Source organism: Formica exsecta, unplaced genomic scaffold (genome assembly GCF_003651465.1).
Source record: "Formica exsecta isolate Colony F162 unplaced genomic scaffold, ASM365146v1 scaffold393, whole genome shotgun sequence".
Taxonomy (NCBI): domain Eukaryota; kingdom Metazoa; phylum Arthropoda; class Insecta; order Hymenoptera; family Formicidae; genus Formica; species Formica exsecta.
Window position 1 is genome coordinate 29,098 of NW_021851167.1, and position 17,250 is coordinate 46,347.

A 17,250-nucleotide genomic window follows, 5' to 3' on the forward strand; every position below is an offset into this window, starting at 1 on the left:
TTAAATATTTAATCGCAGAAAAATATCTGGTGAGTACACTTTTATTGAAACGAAAGCAACCTGTTATACGATAATGTATTCAATTTCCAATCGACGCGAAACTCGATTGAGGTATACGGTGAAAGTGCGCGTAAAAACTCATCTTGCGACGATTATTCGATCGTCCGGTTTGACAAATCGTTACATTCAAACGTCCTGTCACACGATACGGCTATAGATGTTCTTGTGAATTTCGCGAGATACTATATACGTATACATATATCAATACGCGGAACACTATAATGACGGGATAATAAATGGGCTGTCACTTTTGATGCAACCGCCCGCGGCACAAGATCTTTCTTCAGAGCTACAAGTCAGTTCCCTGAATGCACACGGAAAGTTTCCGGAACCAATATTGCCAGCCACACTTTCCGCTATGCATATTAACACGTTCTACGTTTTTATTGTAGTCATTAGCTTCCGCGGGCAAAATCTTTTTTCGACTATCGCAAAAAACAGAACTCTCTCAAATCCTCTCACCTTGAGAAAACTTGCTTATACGAAAGAGAAACAATTCTCGGCATAATGATATCAAGAGTAAGAAATAGAAAATAATATTAACATTGCTTTCCAATTTTTTATTTAGTTAACCGTAGTATATTTACTTGCGATATCCAAATTTAACAAAAGCACGAAGAAAGAATTAATATATTATCTCGATGTCAGAATATCTCTTCCAAGATAAAAGTGTATATAAGAGATTGATCTTAATTAATAATTTTTTGATTCTGCTGTCATAAGAATACTCTCGCCAAAAATATGCATTCATATTCATGTTTTATCGGCATCGACTCTGCCGTGTCGTCTGATTTTAGCAAGCAACGCGCCGGTGTAATTTACGAAGTTAATAATCAAGGAAAAACGATCGCTCTAGTAGGTTCCCTTGTTATAAAGCATGAACCAGCCGGGGGATTTCTGTCGGCATAAATGCGGATAATGCTATCGCAGCCTGCCTACATCGTGTAGTTTACAAACCTCTGCCCCCTTCCCTTTAATCCCACCTCGGGCTTAACGTGGCGGAAATGCACGCTAGATCGCGTTCGGTACCGAAACAATGGGTATAAGAAAGCACGATTGCGCACGAAAACCCGTAAATTTGTTCGAAGCAATGATATCCGCGCGAGTAATATCCTGACGCAAAGATAAACCGACTTAACGCTCTGTTTATCACGATAAATAGTTCAAGTTTTAATTTTTAATTAATTTAAAAAATTAATGTTTTTTTAAAGCAATATATTTATTATTCCGTTTACGTTTCTTATTCATATCGGTTAAGCTATAGGAACCAATTAGTTGGAATAAATGGTCGCCGGGAGATTTAAATGCGTTATTTCCTTTAGAATCCCGTTTTACACTATTGCGATGAAAACCGATAGAGTTTTACGGAAGTGATTGCGATAGAACAGTTCTGCTGTATCCGAAAGAGAGATCTTAAAACGTATTCTTGATAGATATTATTAAAAGGGAAACTCTCTTTCATTGGTTTTATGCAGAAAGAATCATATGTGTAAGATATCAACGGCTCCTTCTTGCATCTAATTTATTTACTGGACAAGGGTTTCACTCAATCCGTAGTAAACAGATTTCACTCAATTAACAAGATGGCACTACATTTTCCCTTAATTATGCTTGTCTCTCCACCCATATTATAGTCTGGACGAGAATCGTTTGCTCTTTGTCGAGAACAAAAATTAGAGAGATGGTCATTTCTAACAATTCCTATAATATTGTTTAATTTTGTTTCTATCAAAATATATTTTTTTTTAATCTCATTTTTTTCACCGTGAAAAAACATTTTGTAACTCGAAAACTATGCCTTTTAGGACATTGATGTATATAAACTTTTTTTCAAGTAATTACCCAAAAAATCACTCCCCCCTAAATTTTTAGGAATACCTTGTATAGACTATCGATATATAGACCATCGCTACCGAAATTATTTTGATATTCAATCTCTTTGATCGCAAAACGCTTGGAAATTCGTGATGGAAAAATAGATGAAATTTGAATGTGAAATCCAAGCACTTGTATGAACGGATACACAACGTATTCCCGACTCGCAAATTGCAATGTGCATATTTGGCTACGCAAAATTAATTTTATCGCCCTTTATCACGTTACGTATTATGTATGAAGATAAAAATGCTCTCTTTTTCTCTTTAATCATATAACAAATTCGATTGGATGCACTAATACGCATTGGTGCGCACTAAATGTTACTTCATCCAGTTTTTTGTCCGATTGGTATCGAAAAAAAGTTGCTATAAAAAACCGTGAAAGGGCGCGTTTAATGCGCATTAGTGCATCCAACCGAATTCGCTAATTGACATGTGTATGTATTATCAAAGAGGCATAAAGTAATAAGGATATAAACGAGGCTTTCACCTTGTTAGCTATTATTATCATGCAACATAAAAACTTGAGCGATTATATCTTTGGTTTCATATCGATTCGATTGTTCTATATCGCAATTGTTTGAAAAACAATAATAATAATTTGTTTTCAAAAATTGAAATATAAATCTAAAAAATAGAATTGACACTTTTTTTAATAATTGCAATTCTCAAGACATGCCTTGTTTGTTACACCTATAATTTTCAAAACAGAATTCGCAGAATAATTTATAAAGAAATTATATTGTTAAACTCGTCATTTTTATAATAAATTATATTTCCTCTATTTTGCAGTACATATGACTTTGTGTATTAAAAAGAATCTGAAAGAGAAAAAAAGCATTCCTTGTTTATTAATATATTTTTAAGCCTTAAAGTTTCTGCAATATTTTAATGCAATCAAATACAAAATCTGTGAAGTAATAAATTTTAAGCAGAAAATCTTTTTTCTATTTAAATTAATTTTAGAAATAAATTTTTATACAATTTCTTTGAATATGTGTGCATTTAAAAAAAAAAATCAACATTTATAAAAAATATTTACATTAATATTTAACGCGTGACGTTAAAATTTTTTTACAAAAAAATAAACGCACATTTTTCAAGATTGGCATACTTGACAGATTTTACATTCGAGCGTCTTATATTGCAAAATCAAGTGATTCAGTTGTAATCTCCTCAAATACAACTTGTCGAGTAAGCGAATCAGAATAATATTGCATTGCGCGAGATTGGATTGCATCATTGTGTTTGATTGAAACCAATAAAAACGCGATTAAGAAAGCTTAAAGAAAGCTTGCTAGCAGCTTGCTGTTGTTTCAACTTTACGATTTGGTAATTTGAACTTCCTTACACGTCGTCCGATGCCATTTCACGAATGCAAGCGGAAGAAATTGTCATTGGAAAGGCACCGCGCGACGTAATAAATGTAAAAAAAATAATAATGAAAGATAAAAGGTGGAATAAAAATCAAATTATGGAAAGTTAAATTCTAAGGAGGATCGATCAATAGCTGTCTTACTCTAATTATCCAACCGTCACTAACCGTCAAGTCGTTGTCATGAGTGACGGAAACTCGTCAGACACGATTAATGAATTGAAGAGAAGAGTCCATCCCATAACAATGAGATGAAACGTTGCAGTGGTCGATAAAACAAGTTAAATGTGGTTGCAATTCACTACACAAAGGATGCGTTTGCAGGGGCGGACACGCGGACACAGGAGCGCAAGGGAAGATTCTCTTCTCTTCTTCCGCGATACAGATCGTCGCCCTATCTTTTTCGCACTTCGATTTGCTCGACACGAAGAATGCTTTCTGGAAAGTCGTCTTTCCGTTCTCCTTTATCGCGACTCTTTTCGATTTTGCTCTCTCAATAGCACGTCTTTTGGCAACTATGTAAGAAGAGAATATCTCATATTTCTCTTGTATGTGTGTATTAAAAAATTTCTCGAAATTTAATAAATTTGGATAAATAATTTTTTTTTTCGGCGTGCGAATTTCTATAATATTTCTGTTCAAAAATAATCATTAAATTTTTTTCTTTTTTTTTTTACACGCGAAAAAGAGATAGTTAGAAAAATTACAGATACTGGGATAAGGAGATTTTATAAAACGATGTAACTTCCGCAAGCGCATCTGCATTTGTACCTTTAAGAGCTTTTCTTTTTCTCGCGGCAGCATTTGCAGCAATTCTTTCCTTCGCGTCTACATCAGCGTCTTCAATAGCTGCTCTCATCTTCGCGATTTCGGGAGCATCTCTCGCGGCAACATCTGCAACAATTCTTTCTCTCGCGCCTACATCATCGTCTTCGATAGCTGCTCTCATCTTCGCGATCTCGGGAGCATCTCTCGCAATAATATCTGCAGCAATTCTTTCTCTCGCGCCTACATCAGCGTCTTCAATAGCTGCTCTCATCTTCGCGATCTCGGGAGCATCTCTCGCGGTAATATCTGCAGCAATTCTTTCTCTCGCGCCTACATCAGCGTCTTCAATAGCTGCTCTCATCTTCGCGATCTCGGGAGCATCTCTCGCGGTAATATCTGCAGCAATTCTTTCTCTCGCGCCTACATCAACATCTTCAATAGCTGCTCTCATCTTCGCGATCGCGGCAGCATCTCCTATCACATATTACGTGAATTCGTTTGCAATCATATCGTTTATTTTCATTGTTAAATAAAATATATTCGTCTAGATTTTTATCTCGCTGAATCCAACGAGAATAATAAATTGATCATTTTGAAAGATTTTATTCCCCGAAACGTCGCAAACAGACTTTTTCAAGTTGCTCGTTTTATTGAGTTACAGTATAAATATACATTTTGCATCGAATAAAAAAGCGGTAGGATCATCAGAATAAAATAGCCGCGTTTGGCGGTTTAACTGCATTTAAGAAAGAGCTTTATTCTCGAAATTAAGCCAGATAGCGCTCTTTCCGTATCTTGTAAAAGAGATAAAGAGACTTGAAAGTAGCGTCCTGTATAAAGCGGTTGAATCAATTACCAGCTAAATCCGCGGCGGCATCCTTCTTTCTAATTAATTCCTCGCAGCGGCATACTAAACGTCCGCGAGGAACACAAGGGAAATCTCCGACGTTCCAGCGACCGCTTTGAAGCTCGTCCGCTGTCAGTTGCCGAGTGAGATACTGTTCCTCGTCCGGTTCTCTGCGAGCGCAAAACGCGCCGCGTATGTCACTTTCGACGCGCGTAATCTCCGTCACAAGGCACTTGCCGAGACTGCTGATCCGGATGTAGAGCGAAATTGTGGCCGCGGTAGTCCGGAAGTTTTCGTCAAGCAGATTGTAAGTTCCCGTCGTGGACCTGAAATCACATATTGACGTGTTATTAAAGTCCCGGAATTATACAGTCTATCCATCATACACAAGCGTACTTCCTTTATAAACTACGGGGGTTTCTGTTTTTATTGCCAATTATACGTACCTATATCTTATAATTGTTTGTTTACGGAAATTATCTGTTTCGTACAAAGGAAATATTATTAAAAGCAAATAATATCAATGTGTTTTAATGATACGTTTCAATTGTAATGACAACGATCCGTTTGTTAACGTCAGCTCTTCCCTTTTTCTCTTCGAACGAACATCCGGCAATAAACGTGATCGGACGGTAGATCGAAAGAGAGCTTTCGATGAAGAGATAAAAAGTTTCCTCTCCCGGCCGACGATTGCCGAATTATTGGACGATGTTTTTCGACGCAATCACCTCGAGATAATCTGCTGCTTATACGAGTCCGACAAATGTTCCGACAATTCGTTTCGCTCGCGCATTTGCTTGGCGATGCCGTTGAGGAGATCATCGACCGGCACGGTGGCGAAACCGACGCTTTGGCACGAATCCATCTCGAAATACTCGCACACCTCCTTCCGTACGTAGAGTTGTATGTCGACGTCGATCGCTTTTTTCTCGAAGAATCCCGCCGGCACGCAAAAGACGACGGATGTACCGCCGTAGAAATTCTCGTTCTCGCAGCTGGAGCCGCGATAAGGGCGATGATCGCGCCGATTCGGCGCCAGCGATGTCCAGTCCTCGTCCAGCATGCGAAACATGACGGTCGTCTTCTTCAGGATGACTTTGTCGAACTCGGAGGTCCAAGGGACGAACAACTATTGCGGACAATTAATGCTATGATAATTCATTAAAATTAATTCCTCAACATCATTCGTTATCATAAGCTAATAATTCTAAAAATTTACATATTTATGTATCCTGTATCTAATTAAAACTGTAGAAAATATGAAAATATACTTGGCACTTTTTCTTATCTCAGAGTTTCCACTGATATCCGCAACTATGATAATACCATGATAATCGGGCAAAAATTGTAAAATTTATATACGTTAATTTTGATTATTTTATTTTATACTCTTTATATTAATTGATATATTATTAAATTACAATAAAGATTTATGACTCAAAAAATTATTAAAATTTTTATATTTTTATTTTACATCCTATGATATATAAGATGTAAAAATAACTTATTCTAAATGAAGATAAAAATTACATTGCAATGAAAAAATGATGGAAGTATAAAATATACTACAAATAATTATTTGAGACTATAAAAGCTATATAAAATTATATATAAAGTTAATTGTCATTTAATTAAACCGTCTTAAAAAACGGGAAATATACATAGATGGTTTAAATTTTGACATATATATCTCCACGTAAAAGAAATATTATAAACTTTAAAATCTAAGATCATATTTTAAAATACAAAGAAAAAAATGCATTTACGTTTTCCACAGCGATCTCCAGCATCATTAAATGTGAATCGTGCGAGACGATGAGCGACGACATTGCTCGCGAGTAAATATATAGACATCGGTTGCAATTTCATTCCATCGTCTTGTTCCTGATATTAATATTACGACGGTAAAGTACGTTGACGATATGATGGATCAAAATCCATTTTTCTGTGTGTTTTTGGTGTGTTTTCTACGATTGTAATTTGAGGTTTGAACACGCAGTGCGCGTCCGCGAAACTAGCGGAAGCTAGTTGCGTTTGTTGCGTATCTCGAACGCATATCGATATTAAATTTCTGTATTTGCACGAAATCAAAAAAATTCCATTTATTACATACACTTTTACATAAAAGCATATAAGAATAAAATATAAGCATCTTGATTAATAAAACTTGCAGTACAAATTTTACCGAACAATATGGCGATTAATTTTATATATAATAAGAAATTTGTACAATTTATACAGAGAGAAAATCTTGTTAAAATTTTATATAGAAATAAGTTTTATATAGAAATGACCTCTCTCCGATATAATTAATAAAATATATTATACATAATATATAGGTAGTACGCAAATAGCAAACATGTACATGTTTCATCATCACCGCTTAATTTAAAATTAATTTTCCCTTAATAAAAAAAAAATCCGGGGATGTCAATATTTAACTCAATTTTCGTATCTTCAATATTACATATTTGAATTAAATTTAAAATTAATATTTTGTTGAGTCTATATGAAATCAATTAGAATATAATTATATATGATTTATTTATATCTACAAATCCTTTAATTGTTCAAAAATTATCGATGAAATACTTTCGTTAAGTATCGAATAAAAAAAAATCGACCAAAATGAGGACTATTAGCAAGACTATTAGAAATACTATTAAACGTTACTGTGCAATGGGAGAGGAGAATATAAACGTTCAAGTAAAAATTCCTCGGAAAAGTTACTTCTTATCTTTTTGCGAACTTTCACGTAGCAAGAAACTGCATTTAATAAAAGAAGGACCAATTTCGTTGAGATTTACTAAATCGACGTTTTTGCCGCGAAACTCGCTTCATTAGTGATTCCGTTAATAAAGAGTAGAAACAGACTTATACACATTCATAGTCGTCCAATCCGCCAAACTGCAACAGGGTGCCGCAATATTGTCGGTCATAACAGTTGCCGGATTGTTCAAGCCACACATTTATTAACTCGCTTTTGCCTCTTATGCAGATTAAATAACAGAATTTTAACGATGTTTAAATATTTCTCATTTAAAAAATCTGATACTCGTGAATCTTGCTCTCTCGAGAAAAAAAAAATATGCGTTATTCTGTGCCCGATATGTGAAGATCATCTCGTTTTATATTACGTTACATTTTTCTGTATTTTGCAGAAGTATTGCATAATATTTTACATATTCTATATAAAAACGCATACATAGATGAAATCCAATATTTAAAAACTACCCTTTTCCTAAAAAAAGGAAAATTATTATGTTAATATATAAACTTTATAAATCAAGCAATTTCAAATGTCGGATACAGCCATATTTTATAAATTACAAATGGACAATTTAATTTTACGCTTGATTGGAAATTTATATCAAAGCGTCACATAACAGTCAAACATATTTCTCTCTAAACGTTGTTTTTTGGAAATTTATAAAAACTACTCATAAAAATAAATCGCGGTAAACTACAAGTTATTTTGTTAGAATAATGCAATCTTCTAAAAATCAAAACGAAATGAGAGAAAAGTTGGAAACGAAAATCGATGTTATCTTAATGCATCGTTTATTTTATTCGCATATAAAGTGTTATAAAAAAATTATCTAAAATATATCGAAGCATAAAAGACAATATTGATTTACACGTTCCTGGGATAGCAAATAAGGGTATTATAAAATACACATCGAATATCGATAATAATTTTAACATGCCGCTCGCGTTAATATCTCGATTGATTTTACGTAACATATGAAAATTATACCGTCCGCTATTCGACGTCCGCTCTCGCGATGGCTACAAATTTTGGCACGAGTACGATTTCGGCATCCGAAATTAGTCTCGTCTTCATTTTCCGCGTGCTTCTCAATTTCACGCGGGTGTAATTTAGCGGGGTTCCAACTCAAACTCGAAAACTTCTAGCTCTACCGCTGCACCATAAATACAAACCGACGGTTTACATCGCTCGCAATATCGGTTTACATTGTTCCACTTCCTCTCCCCCTCTCTCTCTCTCTCTCTCTCTCTCTCTCTCTCTCTCTCTCTCTCTCTCTCTTTCTCTCCGTTGTTGCCTCTATAAATTCTTTATGTTCCGAAACATATAACGCTATATTTCTCGTAAGCATAAATCAGCAACAGTACGTAAGTTATATTCCGGCCGTACAACACACGAAATAAAACTATCGTAAAGAGAAAAAATTTGGACAGAGATATCGATCCAATTTGTAACACGCAATATGTATAAAGTGATAATGCAGATGATCGGCGTCGTTGATATTTAATTTATCGTTCGCGTAATGATTGTGTTGCGCTACAACGGGTACATTGTTGATACCGTAACGTAATATTCTCGAAGGTGCTATAGACTCATGCGACGTAATTTAATGCGTAATAGTATCGTTGTATTACAGCGCAGAGAAACTTCCAAGGTTGAAACTTCGAGAGAATACAACTGTGCTGTAAGTGAACAATTTAATTAGAATAATTCATTTTAACATCGACAATGTATCCATTTGCTCGTTAGCGTAAGGAAGGGAAAAAGGGACGAACAAATATTCTGGAAATTTTCAAAAAATTAAAAAAAAAGTATCTAGAGAAAAAGGTCTTTTATATGTATATACATAAAAACAGTCCAAACATTTCATCGGCGGATGTCCTTTTGTAGAGAGAAAAGACGGAAAGAAACTTGGAAGGACAAAGTTCTCAAAGACGACACATCTCACACGTTTCACAGAGAGAATAAAGGAAAAACTCTCCGTATTAAAACAAGAAAACACCTTCGCGTGAAGATGATGTCTGCATAATGCAGCTATATACTACGGTAAGAGGTATGACGTTGCACATGGCAAGAGCGTGTAAACCTTATGCCAGCGATGCTTAATCCCTGAACGGAACCCCGCCGAGACTCTTTCTTTTTCAATGTAAAGCGTGCATCAGCGGAAGTTCACAGAAGAATGGAAATGGGACGTCGCACGCGACGTCGTCCATGTCACCCTCTTTCATTAAAGCGCCGCAGTGCTGTTTGCCGCCCCCGTTGTCGGGTTGTCCACCCCACTTATCGCTCCACCTGGTGTAACCGGTTTTCGCCAGAGAATCGCCCTGCAACGTGACCCACTCGCCCTCCTTGTAAAGATCGTGTATACCCAATAAGGCCTCGTCCGGATACGCGGCGCCCTTGATCGGTCCGGAACCATTAAATATCTCCATCAGTACCTGAAAAAGGATCGATAATGGATTAGTTTGACTTATAAAACGATAAGCGTGTACATCAGGACGACGTCGTATGGATCCCAATATATAGAGATACCATACTCTCATCAGGATCCAGATATTCCTTACGTCTTACGTAACTACATTACTCGACACGCCTTAGGAAGTTTCGTAGGTTCGAAGGAAGTTATAGAGGTATCAGATATATCAGGGTTTACATCGCTCGCAATATCGGTTTACATTGTTCCACTTTCTCTCCCCCTCTCTCTCTCTCTCTCTCTCTCTCTCTCTCTCTCTCTTTCTCTCAGTTGATGCCTCTATAAATTCTTTATGTTCCGAAACATATAACGCTATATTTCTCGTAAGCATAAATCAGCAACAGTACGTAAGTTATATTCCGGCCGTACAACACACGAAATAAAACTATCGTAAAGAGAAAAAATTTGGACAGAGATATCGATCCAATTTGTAACACGCAATATGTATAAAGTGATAATGCAGATGATCGGCGTCGTTGATATTTAATTTATCGTTCGCGTAATGATTGTGTTGCGCTACAACGGGTACATTGTTGATACCGTAACGTAATATTCTCGAAGGTGCTATAGACTCATGCGACGTAATTTAATGCGTAATAGTATCGTTGTATTACAGCGCAGAGAAACTTCCAAGGTTGAAACTTCGAGAGAATACAACTGTGCTGTAAGTGAACAATTTAATTAGAATAATTCATTTTAACATCGACAATGTATCCATTTGCTCGTTAGCGTAAGGAAGGGAAAAAGGGACGAACAAATATTCTAGAAATTTTCAAAAAATTAAAAAAAAAAGTATCTAGAGAAAAAGGTCTTTTATATGTATATACATAAAAACAGTCCAAACATTTCATCGGCGGATGTCCTTTTGTAGAGAGAAAAGACGGAAAGAAACTTGGAAGGACAAAGTTCTCAAAGACGACACATCTCACACGTTTCACAGAGAGAATAAAGGAAAAACTCTCCGTATTAAAACAAGAAAACACCTTCGCGTGAAGATGATGTCTGCATAATGCAGCTATATACTACGGTAAGAGGTATGACGTTGCACATGGCAAGAGCGTGTAAACCTTATGCCAGCGATGCTTAATCCCTGAACGGAACCCCGCCGAGACTCTTTCTTTTTCAATGTAAAGCGTGCATCAGCGGAAGTTCACAGAAGAATGGAAATGGGACGTCGCACGCGACGTCGTCCATGTCACCCTCTTTCATTAAAGCGCCGCAGTGCTGTTTGCCGCCCCCGTTGTCGGGTTGTCCACCCCACTTATCGCTCCACCTGGTGTAACCGGTTTTCGCCAGAGAATCGCCCTGCAACGTGACCCACTCGCCCTCCTTGTAAAGATCGTGTATACCCAATAAGGCCTCGTCCGGATACGCGGCGCCCTTGATCGGTCCGGAACCATTAAATATCTCCATCAGTACCTGAAAAAGGATCGATAATGGATTAGTTTGACTTATAAAACGATAAGCGTGTACATCAGGACGACGTCGTATGGATCCCAATATATAGAGATACCATACTCTCATCAGGATCCAGATATTCCTTACGTCTTACGTAACTACATTACTCGACACGCCTTAGGAAGTTTCGTAGGTTCGAAGGAAGTTATAGAGGTATCAGATATATCAGGTGAGAGCGATAATAATATTCGCGATCAGATTTAACTACTCTTACGTGCTCCTCGGCGATGGAATTGACGATGGCGAGGTGGCCGCCCTCGTCGTTGCACAACTTTCTCGCATCGTTCCACGTGGCGGCCCTCGTATGGATCTTGTGGGCGCCAATACCCACCGTGTAACGATAATCATCTCGCATCGGGGCACCGCGCAGGGCGACGTTGCACGTGCACAACATGCCGTGGACCATCACGTTCTGGCTGTAGAACTGCTCGAGATGCTGCCGCCGTTGCTGCGTCAACCAGTCCGATTGTCCGGGGATTGTCGACGTACTATTGACCGATGACGTCAAGCACGGACAGGCGGATTCTGGATTATTATTGATGCTCTCATCCTGCGCATCCTCGTTCAAATTCACGCTGCCGGGGACGGTCGTGATCTTTACGGAAGAGCTGGTTGTAGACGGCGCGGCTGAGATGAACGGCTCCTCGAGAACGCCGAGAAACGCGATGTAACCGACGAGTAAAAAGTACGCCGTCATTCTTGCCGCGAATTTGTCACTCTTCCGAAGATCGATTTGCAAAGCACCCCTCCGGGATCTGCGACCAATCATTAAGGTTCGAGAAAAAATACTTTTCACGCAATAAAAGAAATATCAAACAATTTATAATAATTAGAGTATGATATGTAAGAAATGAACGATTAAAATGACACCGTAATAAATAAACAAATATATATATATATATGCAAAAATATATTAATGCAAGCAAAAAAATTTATTGTAAAAACCGCAAGCAATAAATTATATTACTTGATTAAACAAACCTTAAAAAGTTGATAGAAGATAAGGCTCGATTCGTGTGACGATTATCACGTTTCGGAATTAAATCACGAAACTTCGCATGAAATCTTCGCACAGCATCCACCTCAAAATCTATCCGACTCGTTCTTGAAATCTTTGTATGAAAGAACACGTGTTTACCAAACCGGGATCGAAGAAGAACTAAGAGGCCCTTGTGTTGTACCTCCCTACCCAACTGCTCGGCATCCGATGCAGGCTAAATGGCCGGACTAAAAATACTGCTGTGTTTTATCATCAACAATCGTTCAAGGACTGACAGCAGTGGTTCACAAACGATGGGCCTCGAAGTCTTTGAGTATCTTCTGCCTCACATCTGTCTGTAAAAAATCAAACTAAACCGAATACTCAGAGAGGAATCTATTCCCTCTGTTAAGTTTCTTGAAAAAGTAAAAACATACCTTAAATAAGGGAACTGACTAAAAAATTCGAAATGACTTTTGGAAATGTCACTTAATGTCAGAATGAACTTGAAAAAGTGTTTCATGTTTTTCACTTTGCCAATACTCATTCACTAAAATGAGAGAGATGAACATTTTAAATAACTATAATATTATAGATATTATTCGAATATTTCTATTTTGTGAAACTTCTCACGAACAATATTTACACGAATTTTATAATAAAAAAATATTCACAGCGATTCAAGCAATCAAAGTATTTCTTATATATATAACATAATCGCCAATTATGGCGATCCGATATACATTTTTGCATTTTTGGCACGAAAATCGTACGGTATATCTTATAAATCGTATACGAATGCCATTCTTATGGTAAATTTCCAAGCGTCGCGCGGAATAAAATATAGACTAGGCAGGCTCGAAGTTAATCGGAAGATTTAAGATGGGCCAACCTCTACCGTGTAAACGTCTCCGTAATATAGCACTGTGAATTTCCAAGCTTATAGAATCACAGCGATTCCCCCTTTCCCCTTTCTTTTCGCGGCACATATCTATTGAAAGTGCTGGTGGCTTTATGCTGGATCAAAAGAACATAAATTACCAACGGTTAGATAATTTAAAAAAATATACTATAACTTTTACTCGTGCTATTGAATTTCAGATAAAATATTTTATTCGATTGTATGCTTACATCCTGCGCCTTTTGTCTGTTTTATAATTATTTGACTTAAATCTAAAATTCAATCATTGGAGAGAATTTGCGAGAGAAAATATACCATGTATTTACATAGAGAAAATCTTGAGAATAAGAAACGAAAATAAGTTTTTTTATTTTTTATTCTTCTAGATTAAATCTACTCTTGATCGATTGCAGTGCATTTTATTTCTTTCTTAAAATATAAAACTATATTCTTAAAAACTATCAATGTAACCGAGTAATCTGTATTGGATTAAGTTACTTTCGTATGGTATCTTTATTAAAAGCTCTTTATTAAAAGTTCTTAGGGTACCCCTTTTTTATTTATTCCAAGAAATAATAATATAAAAATAGACAGTATAAAAGAATATAGCAAAATATATATTATAATATAATTTTTGATATATTTTTCAGATGCGACTAAAGTCCTGCCTCGCGACCTTCTATGTCCTGTTGCTTTCAATCATCTCGACCTATATCGCCCCGGCACTTGGTTCCGATATACTTCGATACAAAGTAAGCACATGTACTTTTTCATCAATCTTAACATATTGTGTACTTTTATTAAAATAGATTTATAAATTTGTAACAATCAAACAAATAGAACAATTAAAATTTTTAAGATAATTTTAATTAAATCACAAGTCACAGCATGAAAAGATCAAGAAATTGAGTAATTTTTAGGTCAGAAGGCAATTCACCAATCAAACGATTAATAAAAATTTTCTCATCCCAGTCTTACAACTCAAATCATTATACATAATTACTGCAATTAGTTTTAATTAATTTTCTTGCATTTCTACCACCGTATAATCGCGATTCTTGATAATCCCATCTTTAATAAAAAGCGATGTGCGATAAACGACGTAAATCTCGTGAAAAGAGAAATAATTAATGTTATATTTTAATTTTATATCCAAGATCTCTCGTAAAAGAGGAGCGAACGGAAGATTAGTGGCTAGAATTAGATTCTCCCCGGCAAAGCGCTTTCGTTCCAAGTCGCGACACAAGTTATCGTCCGATTATACAAATCTCTCACGTCTCCACTGTATCCTCTCGCCGTGTTCTCTCCTCGCGAACATTATTACTCGCATAAACCTTCTGTCCGACAGTTAGATGACCGCTAGATGAGTATACTTTTCTTGCGCGTAACGGATTTTCTTTTGGCTCCGGTCCATCAAGCGGATCTCCTGCATCATCCGGCAGCATGATTTTGCGATTTTCCTCGGTTTCATCCGTGTACATTGACATTGCATCATATTTATCTGAATGAGACTGACCGTCCTTGACTGGTTCGCGTAATCCGATCCGGAAACCGCGTAACCGCTTCCCCTTCCTTCCCGTGCATCGGACAACTTCCGGCGACTTGAAGCCACCTCAATTGTCGACGATGAATAATGCGAGCAGCACCGACAACGCAGAAAGGAGCTTTACGTATCTGTGAAATATCCACGGGCCATTAACTTCCCGCGGAAAACGCTACGCGACTTTGCTGAATGCGCTCTTGATTTTCCGACTCTACATTCGCGAAATTGTGTCGTTGAAAAAGTTATCCCTGTGAAAAGTAGATGAATCAACGGTTAACGTTAAACATCTTAGACTCTGCAGTATAAAAAGCGTTCTTGTAATTAATAATAATAAAAAGCATAAAGAAAGAATAAAGTAACACGATTTTTTTCAAGCAAGTTATTTATAATCCTTTAATTTCGATCAATTATTCTCTCATTTATTTATTATTTTTATTTATTTTATTATCGTATAATTATGTACCATAGTATCGTGGAAACTTGACATTATTGTAATCTTTCCCATGATATTTTAAGTAACACTAGAAAAATATGATTCGTCAATATCATTCTTGGAAATTTATTCAACATATTTTATACCTCTGACATTCATCGTTTTCAGCGTTCGAGATATCGTTATTTTACGGCGGACAATGATAATGGCGTATCGCCGAGCACGGGAGGAATTCTATCCACAACATCGACCTCGATAGACGATGTATCCACAACAGATTCGGAGTACTGGCACGCTCGTAACAGTGAGTAATAGTTAAATCTCTCCGCGTGTATGTTAATTAGTAATTTGCCGTATCCGGAAAGTTTAATCGAACTGCGATCACAGAGAGATGCATACGTACATTCTTGTGCCGTTATTAAATCAGCTTGTAGGTCGTCAAAATTGCATAAAGCACCAATCCTACGATCAATAAAATCGCAATGACGTAAAAAAACGCGCACATGACGAGGCGACGAAAAATGCTCGCAACGCAATGCGAATAAAAGAAGAATGACAAGCAAAACAATCGGAACATATTCGGACAGAGAAATTTTTCTTTTTATTATAGCGTATTGTTTGTAATACAATATTTTTTCATCATAGACGCAATATAGATCGCGCGTTAAAAATAAGGTACAAAACATCGTTATATCGCATTTTCGAAATAACACTGTGGTAATTTTCAAATATTTATTTTCTCAAAGAATTCTCTATCTATCTAACGTGTCATCGATCATACGATAAAATTGTCTCGTAACGCAAAGCGGAAAAAGAATAGTGTGGACATATATCCTAAAATGATTCGGCAGTTACAATAATAGTCTCAAAGTGCGATCTGACGCGCAAAGGGATGATTTATTGCAACAAGATAAAGTGGTCCGCCTTACCGGGAATGATTGGCAATTTTATCGTGAATTCGCGGTGTGAGAGAGAGATATTCCACTTTCGCGCATATATATTTATAATACATATGTAAGATATGTAAATGCAATCCATCAATCGCGCGCATATCTCGTAACATACGGGAAACGATTCGCCCCCGTAAAAGGGGGTGCGTATCGCACTCTCTCTCTCTCTCTCTCTTTATTGTACCAAAAACCCATATCTCGCAAGAATGTACTCGCGAATAGATGCGCGAATATTTCCTGTCATTTCTTTCAGCCGGCAATCCGTGCCTGGAGAAGTATTGCGGCGCGGGAAGAGAGTGCCAAGTTTCCGCGAAAGACGACGAGATTGTTGCCGCGTGCGTCTGCGTTCGAAGATGCACGCGACGGCATCGACCGATCTGCGCGAGCAACGGCAGGATTTATGCCAATCGCTGCGAGCTGCATCGGGCTGCCTGCAACACCGGCATGCCGTTAGCCACGCGGAGGCTCTCCAGATGCCTGAGCAATGGTGAGCACGTGCGCTCCGGACTGACAGTGTATCCTCGACTCTCTTATTCTCTCGTTTCATACGGCACAGATGAGAGAAAGAGATAGAGGAATGCTGCGCAGGAACATTGTCGTAACATTACTACACAACATTGAAACCTTCTTTGAAAGATTGCAGCAAAATATTGTAGCGATATTTTTGGGATGTTTTTTTTAAATAATCCAAACATTAACGAGCAAAGATAAGAACTTTTGTATGTCGTTCCATTTTAGCAACAATGCCAGGCTCTCCGCAAATATATATCCTTTAATTCTTTTAAACGTACTTTACTAATAGAATCATTAAAGAAAGAG

The 17,250-nt window shown here is 37.0% G+C and overlaps 3 protein-coding genes across 5 annotated transcripts in view; 1 reads left to right on the top strand and 2 right to left on the bottom strand.

The window, feature by feature from the left end:
- Positions 1-17,250, top strand: part of LOC115239626 (follistatin-related protein 5-like) — a 40,316-nt gene that overhangs the window by 15,115 nt on the left and 7,951 nt on the right. For 2 of the 3 annotated variants that reach the window (XM_029814240.1, XM_029814239.1), the window contains exons 2-4: positions 14,156-14,257; positions 15,650-15,785; positions 16,685-16,918. In XM_029814240.1, coding sequence (XP_029670100.1) covers positions 14,156-14,257; positions 15,650-15,785; positions 16,685-16,918 — 472 coding nt within the window. Of the gene's footprint in view, positions 1-12,284; positions 12,399-14,155; positions 14,258-15,649; positions 15,786-16,684; positions 16,919-17,250 lie in introns of those variants that run through there. The other variant, XM_029814241.1, reaches the window with a different exon arrangement.
- Positions 5,627-9,686, bottom strand: LOC115239630. The gene is made up of 2 exons (XM_029814244.1): positions 6,694-9,686; positions 5,627-6,056 (listed from the first exon to the last, which is right to left on the bottom strand). The coding sequence occupies exons 1-2, from the start codon at positions 6,754-6,756 to the stop codon at positions 5,652-5,654; spliced, it is 468 nt and encodes a 155-aa protein (XP_029670104.1). The 5' UTR covers positions 6,757-9,686; the 3' UTR covers positions 5,627-5,651.
- Positions 10,348-12,355, bottom strand: LOC115239629 (hemolymph lipopolysaccharide-binding protein-like). The gene is made up of 2 exons (XM_029814243.1): positions 11,840-12,355; positions 10,348-11,586 (listed from the first exon to the last, which is right to left on the bottom strand). Exons 1-2 carry the CDS (start codon positions 12,320-12,322, stop codon positions 11,290-11,292), a joined length of 780 nt encoding a protein of 259 aa, XP_029670103.1. The 5' UTR covers positions 12,323-12,355; the 3' UTR covers positions 10,348-11,289.

Coding starts and splice junctions, on each gene's coding strand:
- LOC115239629 (XM_029814243.1), bottom strand. CDS start 12,322: ATGACGGCGTACTTTTTACTCGTCGGTTACATCGCGTTTCTCGGCGTT. Junction 11,587..11,839: donor ATTCCATCGCCGAGGAGCAC/GTAAGAGTAGTT, acceptor ATCCTTTTTCAG/GTACTGATGGAGATATTTAA.
- LOC115239630 (XM_029814244.1), bottom strand. CDS start 6,756: ATGTCGTCGCTCATCGTCTCGCACGATTCACATTTAATGATGCTGGAG. Junction 6,057..6,693: donor TGGAGATCGCTGTGGAAAAC/GTAAATGCATTT, acceptor TGTCCGCAATAG/TTGTTCGTCCCTTGGACCTC.